At 40.7% G+C, this 9,641-nt stretch overlaps 1 protein-coding gene across 1 annotated transcript in view; it reads left to right on the plus strand.

The window, feature by feature from the left end:
- The window catches only part of FUT8 (fucosyltransferase 8 (alpha (1,6) fucosyltransferase)), a 29,327-nt gene extending 19,932 nt beyond the window's left edge, over positions 1-9,395 (plus strand). The window contains exons 7-9 of the mRNA XM_010144252.1: positions 721-897; positions 5,681-5,831; positions 8,461-9,395. Of these exons, the coding sequence (XP_010142554.1) occupies positions 721-897; positions 5,681-5,831; positions 8,461-8,778 (646 nt within the window). The 3' untranslated portion in view covers positions 8,779-9,395. The remainder of the gene's footprint in view (positions 1-720; positions 898-5,680; positions 5,832-8,460) is intronic.
- The last annotated feature ends 246 nt before the right edge of the window (positions 9,396-9,641 follow it).

Here is a 9,641-nt window from a genome sequence, read left to right on the forward strand (position 1 = left end):
CTGCTGATGTTTCCTAGCAGTACCTATGGATTGGGGAGACAAGGGGAGAAGGAAGGCAGGCACCTATGGGCAATAAAGAGCAGCTTGTGGAAGAAAGGTCATATAATGTGAAAAATTCTGCTGCTGCTCTAGTAGAGTCTGTGAATATTGCTTCCTTTGCCAGAATTTTCCCTCAGTCCTTAATCTTTCTTTTTGTAGGCCTGCACAGTAGGTCTGTCCAAACTCTCACTGGCTTTGGACCATTGAGTCGATAGCCGCCTCTCCATGGGCGGATCAGAACACTTCTGAGATTTCCGGCGGATGGGGAAGAGGCATTTTTAACTACCTTCATTCAAACCCTGCATTGTAGGTGGTGTCCCACTATGTCCGTGTTACGAAGATTCCTGTTTTGGTTTTGAAGTGTATCAATCAAGCACTGTCTAACTACACCAGATAACTTCACCTTCTGCGCAACAGATGCTACCGTTAAATCTCCTTCGTTCTTTTCTTTCAGTTACCCTTTGCTTCCCTTGCAAGATTATTCTCTTGCTTTTAAGCACAGACTGGCTTGATCTGTGTCTTGATCGACATCAATGAGTTTTAATCCTTCCTTGTTTTAAGTAGGGATATGATTTAATATGCATTCTAAAAGCCCAGGCATGAAATTTGAAGTTAAAATTCCAGTTGCTAAAGTGTATGTTGTATTTGTGAATTGAATTCATAGTTTCTGTGTTTTTTCAGAGTTCACGTCCGAAGGACAGACAAAGTGGGAACGGAGGCAGCGTTTCATCCCATCGAGGAATACATGGTGCATGTTGACGAGCGGTTTGAACTTCTTGCTCGCAGGATGCGTGTTGATAAAAAAAGAGTGTATTTGGCTACAGATGACCCTTCATTGCTGCAAGAGGCAAAATCCAAGTAAGACAAATTATGTTTTTATAACAGTTTGTTCTGTCTGGTTTGCCTTTGTATTCAACTGTGTCTTCCTTGGGTTGTGGTGTTTGAGGTATATAAACAATTTCAGAAGTGCATGTTGCCATGACTGTGGGAACAAGGATAATGTTTCAGATGCACCGAATGTAAGTGTATTTGTTACCAAGTGCAGGGTGGTGTGTTTTGGAGTACTTTTTTTTTTTACCTGCCTACTGAATAGCACCTATTTCCGTTTCCAAAATTTTATCTCCCTTGAGCAGAAGAATATGTATTTTTTTCATTTAAACAAGGAAATTAAAACTTTTTAAAATCAAGGTAACTCAAAAGTGGCAAACTTTCGAACTGCTTTATTCTTGGTAGGCATGTTTGGAAAAATAGGTAAGGTAACGTACTCGATTACAGATTGTCTTTGGCATATACAAGGTAAACAGAAAACGTTTTGTAGTAGAGGAGATTTCTACAGCATTGGAAACCTGTGCATTTCAATTGCGCTATTTCTGTTTTCTTTCATATCTATAAAGGGCTGCTCTTTAAAATTAGGGAGTTTTGAAAAAGCTGAACGGATGTATACAACTGCAGTTGATGGCAATCTGATCCTTCCTTTTTTGTGTATGTAGAGTCAAGAACGGTAGCAGAAACAATTAGGATAACGTTTAAAGTTAGTTGCACGTTTAAAGTGCAAATCTGAACAGTGAGAAGACAGGTAATACAAAACTGGGGCTATAATATTAATTACATTGCCCTAAATGACTTAATTGCTGTTTGCAATGTAGCAGAACTGAACATTGCTGTAGCAATCTCACTTCTGTGTGTTTAATTTATTTGTGTTCAGCTTTCAGTCCTTAGCACTTAGTATACTTTAGCTCTGTGAATAATGATGAGATGCACCTGAGGAAACATCTCAAGTGTCCAGTAGCCACAAAAACTAACACTGGAACTGCGACTTGCTCGGTAAAACCGTACTGAATGTTATTAAGCATTGCGGTTTCTGTGGCAGTTCAAGTCCATGCCAAGCGATGCTTTACTGAAATATGGTAAGACACAGCTCATTAGTACAGCATCTTAATAAAAGCCATAGGATCTTTTAGTAGTGCAGCATTTTTATGTGTTGCCGCTGAGTGTTCAGGTCATAGTTCACACTGCAGCATTGTTTTCCAAGTTGATTGCCTCCTACTGCTGCAGCTGAGCAGAGGCATTTGAAACTTCCCCTGAGTTCAGAGACAGCAGGGTGCAATTTGGTGTTTCAGCATCTAAAGGCATCTGAAGGTGGGTTAGAGTCAGGTTTTGGGAATAAAGAACCTTTTCTTCCTCTTCTTGTGAAGAAAACTATGAATTAGTTTATACTTCCAACGAGGAAAGTTCTAATCCCATCGAACTACCAAGCTTTGACAGAAAGGGGTGTCACACTCTACTGCAGTGCCTCGTGCTGCGTTCGGTGTAGTCGTCAGTAAGTACTAGGTTGGCTGATGTTTAAATAATGAAAATTTAGGCACTGTTCACGTGAACAGGCATGTTGTTTCTAGTAGGACAAGTATTTCAAAACTGGTCGTAGTCCTGGAAACAGAAATGTTTTGATTTAAGTTTCAGAAACTTCCCTTGCTGTCAGTTGTTTGTGAACTGCAAGTACAGCGATAAAGCTAATGGAGTTGGTGCTGTCGGTAACTGTGGAGCGGTTTTTGTTTGTTTATTTCCCAAAAGAAAGCAAGCAGTGATGTATTTTCAGAATTAGGATGACACAGAACACCATGATTAAAGCGGAGTGTGGGTGAGAGTGCCACAGCTGTGACGGTTATGGGATTAGAACAGTGGGCAGCTTCTGGTAAGCAGAGGTCGTGGTATTTGTCTGAAGTGGTAAGTTAAGGGTGTGTACAATGCTTGTTCTCTGGCTGATTTAACAGATTTCAAAGACAAACTTTTGAATTTCTAGTATGTATTTCTAGTCTATAATACTATTTACAGCTTCTCTCTTTAACATAGTGTGTTCAAACTAATGCAGCTGTGTATGCACATAAGTCCTTACGGAACCACGTTTAATACATTCCTGGTTTATGTATGAATCTGAGGTGCCTTTCTCATGTATATGAGCACTAAAATTCAACAAATTACATTCTTCCTTTCAGGTTGGTTACCCGTAAAGTCATCCATATTTTGCTTTTTTATTCATTTGCAGCAATTTGCTTCCCTCATGAGGTTTTTTCCAGCACTTATGAAAGCTTTTTTTTCTCACCCTATTTCACTGTTTATTTGCTTCTGCAACAGCAAGTTAATGTCTTGTTTTCCTCTGCAACCCTCCCCGCCCCGAGTTGTGATACGCCTGGTTATAGAATTCAGAAGTGCTTCAGAGCTCTCGAGTCTGATGAACAGCTCATACATTTTCCAGATCTTTTCAGAGCAAGACCTGAGCAAACACATTCTGACTCCATCTGTTTACGCACATGCTTGCACTCTTCTTTCACAGGGAAGAGAACTTGTATTGCCTGTGCTGGACACTTGCCCAGTCCTGGTGAACTGAGAGCAGGAGCCTGGGGCTCACTTGGGTTTGCACCTCCCTAGCAATATGCTGTAGTTACACAACTGTTCGATCAGCTTCGGAAACCAACGGGCCTCCTAACTGCTTGCTTTGTATCCTTCTCTGAGGCTGGTAGCTGCAGGAAGGAAAGATTTTGAACTCTTTTCCCCACCTTCTGATTTCTTCTTTTCTCCTTTTCCTAGGGTAAAAAAATAGAAATCCTTCCTGGGTTGTGTATAGGTTTCAAGAATCCATTAGGTAGCTTTAGAAGAATTAGACAGTATTTTTAGATACGTGTAGGAGATACACTACATACGTGTAGTCTGACACGAAGAAAACAGTATTATGCCAGCTTCCATTCTTTGGTTTTCTCTTCACAGTCTGGTCCTTTCCTGCTAGAGAGAAGAGAGTGTGTGGGCGATTTCTTTGGAAAGCTAGGAGGGATCCTGCAAAATACTGTATTTAGGTGATTCTGTCAGTAAGAATATGACATCTTAGTATTTATTATTCATTTACCACGCTTTCAGGAATCCTAGTAATAGGATTGTGCCTGACTTCTGCTTAAAAAGAAAAAAAAAAACCCCTCCCCAAAAGCTTACAGTGTAAGTATTCCATTAATCATAATGTGAACACAGACGGAAAAGGGACTAGAGGGGAGAAGAGCTAACTATAGAGCTTTAGAAGTTTCCTTTCTGTTGCTCTTTGTAGTTGTCGTGGTAAGGGTAGCTTTAAATAGGATCTGAAGTGCTGTAGTGAGTGGGCAGGAGAGTGAAAGCTCACCTGACTCGGGAAGGCAGCGGGATGCGTACGGCTGAGCCGGAGAGGGGTAGAGTTTGGTCTTTTGCTGTATTGTTCCGCATGCTCCTCTCTCAGCCTGTGCTGGAGACGGGACGGTGGACTAGAATATTCTTTGCTCACACTGAGTGTGGCTGGTATTATACTCATGTTTTAGAGTGTTCAAAAGAAACCTTTGTTCCCAAGCTTGAAGAGAGCTTTGTGTGTGTGGGGACAACTTAAAAGCACTCGTTTGAAAACTTAGACATTTGAGTATGTTCCACGGTGCTAAGCTTGGGCCGCTGCTTTTAACAGGTGGGTTCTGAAACTGTTGGTTAGGTAAATTTGGACCAACTTGACAGAATGGAACTGCAGACCAGATTTAAAAGCATCTCAAAGACTCTTTCCAGAAGAAAGAGAGGAAGGAGAAAATTTTACATGTGTACAAGAAAATGTATAAATAATTCTGTGGGTTTTTTTACGAGATCCAATATGACCCTTTTTTTTGGTGTGCTTCAGACTGATCTTTTGCTAGATTCTTCCAGCAAGGTTCTTTTGTCTCTACTCAGCATGTGGGTTCTGGTTTTTGAAGTCTGAAGGAAGTGATGAATTTTAGCACTATTCCTGATGCCAAGAACTTGCAAAGGAGTGTGCAAATACCTTGACTGTGTTCACTGTCCCCAGAAATGACATCTTAAACGTTAAATGTTCTTTGCATTGCTCCCCGCTGATTTGGGTCACTGAAACAAGGCTGATGCCTGTCTCTGTTCCTCAGCTAGTTCTCACAGTAGAACATGACATATTTCTGTTTGGTCCATACTTTTTTTTCCTTTCAAAAAGTTACTGACATGATGCACACAATGGAAACAAATAGAGTGGATCACACATACTGTGCTGTCATCCATTGTATTTTAAGGGCTGGTTAAATATTGACTAAAAAAGTTAGCCATGAGAAGGTATGAAAGAAAATGATCATTGTGATAGAGTTCATGTTGAAAAACCTATTTCTTGAACCATGTGCTTTATAATTTCTCCAACTGAATAATGTTTCCACCTTCTCTTCCTTCCCCCCCACCCCCAGTTTGTTTGTTTTCTTTTGTCTTGTAACATGCACTTCCCCTGACACTGGTGGTCGATGCACCCTTTGAAGCTGTCGCGCTGTCCTAGGAAGTGTACCATACCTCTGTCCTTTCTCGTCAAGGCAGGTGTTTCTCTTGGAAACATAACATTCTATTAATAACTTTTCTTCACAGTGTCAGACCTCAGACTAACAATGCCTTTTTATTTAATCCTCCTTTCTTTGGTTAAAGAGGGCATGTTCGAAGGCAGCAGTCATGTTCTAGTGTGCTCAGCAAATTGTAATTCATTCCCTGTAAAGCAGAGGCTCGCTTAAAGTAGCAACCTTGTCTTGCAGCAAAGGTGATGCTTCTTAAAAAAAAAAAAAGTGTAAGACACTGCTGTTAACAGTGTATTGCATTTCCACAGGTATCCCAATTACGAATTTATCAGTGATAACTCCATATCCTGGTCAGCGGGACTTCATAACCGGTACACTGAGAACTCCCTGAGAGGCGTCATTCTGGATATTCACTTCCTGTCCCAGGCAGACTTCCTGGTCTGTACTTTTTCATCCCAGGTAAACAGCCGCGCAGATACAATACAGTGTCTGTACCAGCACTAACTCCTCATTTTCTGTGTGCTCCAGTTAGATTGTTCTCAGTGCGTGCTCATGAGAATTTCAGGGAAGAATTAAAGGCTTGGTGTGCTCTGTGAGCATTTAGGGGTTGATTACTTCCTTCAGTTGAAGTTAATGGTTTAATAAGGACATTTGAAATAAGAAGGAAATAATATTAAACACGTTAGAAGTTCCTTGGTTTGCATAAAGTTAATGTATAACTGTGTCCATCCATTTCTTACTGAAGGCATTTAAAATAAGTAAAAATAATTTTAAACATGTTTAATGCTTCTGAATTTTGCATGAAATTGCATCCATCTCTACACGTCCTTGTCCTCTGCTACAGTTCAAACATGTCTGCTGTTGCCTTGGTTGATTGTGGGACTGGAAAAGCAGGAAGAAAGCAGACATTTACTTACTCTTACATTTCTAGTAGTCCAGCGGCAGTGCAGTGAATGTGAATTCTGACCACTGTACTCACTAGAGACTTGTGTTGCAGATAATTACATGCTGCGAGCTTCCTTTCTGGAGTGGTCTAGTGAAGCAAGTTGGAGTCCGTTAGAAAACTCAGTCATTTAACTGTCATTGTTGGAATTTTCTTCTTTGTCACATCGTATTTTGTACTAATTTCATGTGTCACCAAAAGCTGTTTGAAAAAGCTGCTAAAAGAGATCAGTTGTTGTGACTGATGTGCTGATCCACCTAATTCAAGCACAGCAAAATATGGATGAAATCAGAGTGAATTTTTTTTGTTGTTTTTAACCTCCTGTTGTCATACGTGCTCTCAGGTGACAGTCCTGGTAGGAGAGCATTCAGCTGCAGATGGCGATAGGTTGTGAACACACATGTTTGAGCTCTTACGTGGAAGTGGACACAAAGCTGAAAATAACACAGAAGCAGAATTAAATTTGCACAATAAGACAAAGCTTTTTTTGACTCTTCTGCCTCCATCCAGATTAAATCGTAGCTTCTTCTGCCTGACATATCTTCATGATCTCATTTTCTTTCCAGGACTTACTAGTCTTTGTATTGTTCGTTGTGCATGGAAGCGTACAGGCTGCAAAGCAAGTGAATCTGTGAATAAAATGGGGAGGCTGGCTGTAGCTGTAATGCTGCGTGTGGACTCTCTGCCTGCTGCCCGCAGCAGCTCTCAGCTCTCAGTTACCCGGGTTTGGTGCTGCAAAGGGAACAGTTGCTGAGAGGAGGTGGTGTGTGTTTGTGTCAGGTATGAAGGATGCTCGCACTCACGTAAAAGCATTGCTGCTGGAAAGACCTAAAACCTCTTACGTGGTGTGTGTGTCTGTGGCTTCCTCCTGGGGTGCACACATGCAGAGAACAAAACTTTGCAGAGGCTGTAAAATAAAGAAACCTCTTACCAATGTATGGGTGATCAAATTGCTTTCTGTATTATGGGGTGTAACAACTACTTTGAAATAATTGACTTCAGCCTGGTCTTATGAATGCTGCTACTGAAAAGTTATTTCAGAGATCAGATGGAGAGGGCTAAAAGAAAATTATTACATTTTTAAAGCAAATGCCTCTGTCAAGGCTAGGAAGGTACAAACATGTCTAGTTTGCTCGAAGTTCTATTCAGCGTATATTTAGAGCAAGAAAAGTAAAATCAAGTTTTACTATATTTACATAGACTGAAAACTATGAAAAAACTCAAATGCTTCTTCATCCTGAAGAAGTCTGCTGCATTGTTAGTTTATCGAGCTGTATCAAGCTCCCACAAACCGGAGAAAGGTTCGGTAATGAAGATTAGAAGTCAGAAGGGTCACAGCGGCCAAACCAGACGCATGACCCAGAAGAGCATTCTCGCCAGTTGTTGAAAGAGCTTTGTTTCATGTAGCAGCAGCCTCTTGTGCTTCTGGCAGCTCTGGGAGATGCAGCGCCACCCTGATGTGGGGACCTAATTTCAGTCTGAAGAAAATTCCTGTCATAAAATGTGACACAGTGACGCTTCAAAATGCCTCTTTCTCCTCACCAACATCATTACTGTCTTGCTGGAATTCAGTTTCACTTAGTTGCCTTCAAAGCTGCCGACAGTCATAATTCTACCACTGAGCTAATATTAATAGCATTTTAAAGCCTGGGACTTCTGGAGCTGCTTGGTCGTGGAAGTCGGAGCTTCCTTTAGAAAAGTAAATGTAAATCCCCATTATTGTGTAATAAAGTTTGAAAATGTAAAGTTCTAAATGTTCAAAGGGGAGTAAAATACAGTTTTTAGTAGTAGTAGAAAAGGAAAATTAATTTCCTTTTACATTTGATTGGCTACATACTCATTCACGTACATACTCATGTTCATCTAAACCTTTGAGTTTTTACTGAAAAGTAGGCTTCTGATTAATTTTCTGTTTATTTATTTATCAAAACTGGTCACCAGAGGACTCATTGAAGTGCTGCAAAATGGTGTGCTTCTCATTAGTAGATACACGGGCCTTTGGGGGTTTTGGCTTTGTTCCTTTTTGACTTGGACATTCCAAAAGTTGAACCTCCTGTGAAATGGAACCGGTACACACTGCTGACTCCCGTGGTATACTGCAGCCTACGCAATATTTACGACTTCCTGTCTGTTCTTATTTCTAAGGTTTGCCGAGTCGCCTATGAAATCATGCAGACATTGCATCCCGATGCTTCAGCGTATTTCCACTCTTTGGATGACATCTACTACTTTGGGGGACAGAATGCCCACAACCAGATTGCTATTTATGCTCATCATCCACGAACTGCTGATGAAATTCCTATGGAACCTGGAGATGTAATTGGAGTAGCTGGGAACCACTGGGATGGTTATTCAAAAGGCATCAATAGGAAATTGGGAAGAACAGGCCTGTATCCGTCCTATAAAGTTAAGGAGAAAATTGAGACAGTCAAGTACCCTACATACCCAGAGGCTGACCAGTAGATGAAGACGTTCAGCAGTAATTCTCAGTTCGGATTGGTCCGGACCAGTCAACACACTAACTAATGGTTTATATGGGATTTGAATTTGCATTTTAACATGCCGTTAAAATCAAAGCCTTTAGTAGTGAAACTGGATAAGAAGCTGAGAACAAGTGGATGGGCGGTTATCTGAACTGAAACATTTTTTGTTATATGCGCTCTCACACATGCACACACAAACCCACGCGCAACAGGAAAACTGTTGTTTTATACTTTTTGTCTCTTTTCAGGATTTGTCCCCGTCATTAGTCTTACGTGAGCTTTGGGCTCTGCCATTAATTGACAATGATGTTCAGACTTTTAACACTGCCACATTGTGTAATTTGAGTGACATGAACATATTTTGTATGTGCAAAATCTAAAACATGGTGCCTATATTTAAAAAATTTGTGACCTTTTTAGAAGAGCCATGCCTGTCTCACAGCGGGCAAGAGTCCGTCTTCAGCTGGTGTTACCTTGACCGCTGAACTTGCTTCAAACAACAGGTTCAAGTTTCAGACCAGATTTCTTTACAAGTTTATTTTTAGCATTCCATTGATTACGTCTCATCATTAATAAAATAAAGGATACATCCAACAATAAATCGGTCACTGTCTGTTAGGAACTTCTGTAAAACAATGCTGTGAACAGGTTCTTTACTGCTGATAATGTTTCTGGACATTGCCTTTGAAAGGAAAAAAAAATCCAAACCAAACCTCAACCAAACCACGGAACTCACAAAGGAGAAAGTAGTGGGAGTTAAATCGCATTTTTGAACACGCAGTGTGTAGGACAGCAGCTGCAGAATGGCACAGTGTCGCTCAGGTCTGTGGACAGTGGGTTTCA

Source organism: Buceros rhinoceros, unplaced genomic scaffold, assembly GCF_000710305.1.
Source record: "Buceros rhinoceros silvestris isolate BGI_N320 unplaced genomic scaffold, ASM71030v1 scaffold31339, whole genome shotgun sequence".
NCBI lineage: Eukaryota > Metazoa > Chordata > Aves > Bucerotiformes > Bucerotidae > Buceros > Buceros rhinoceros.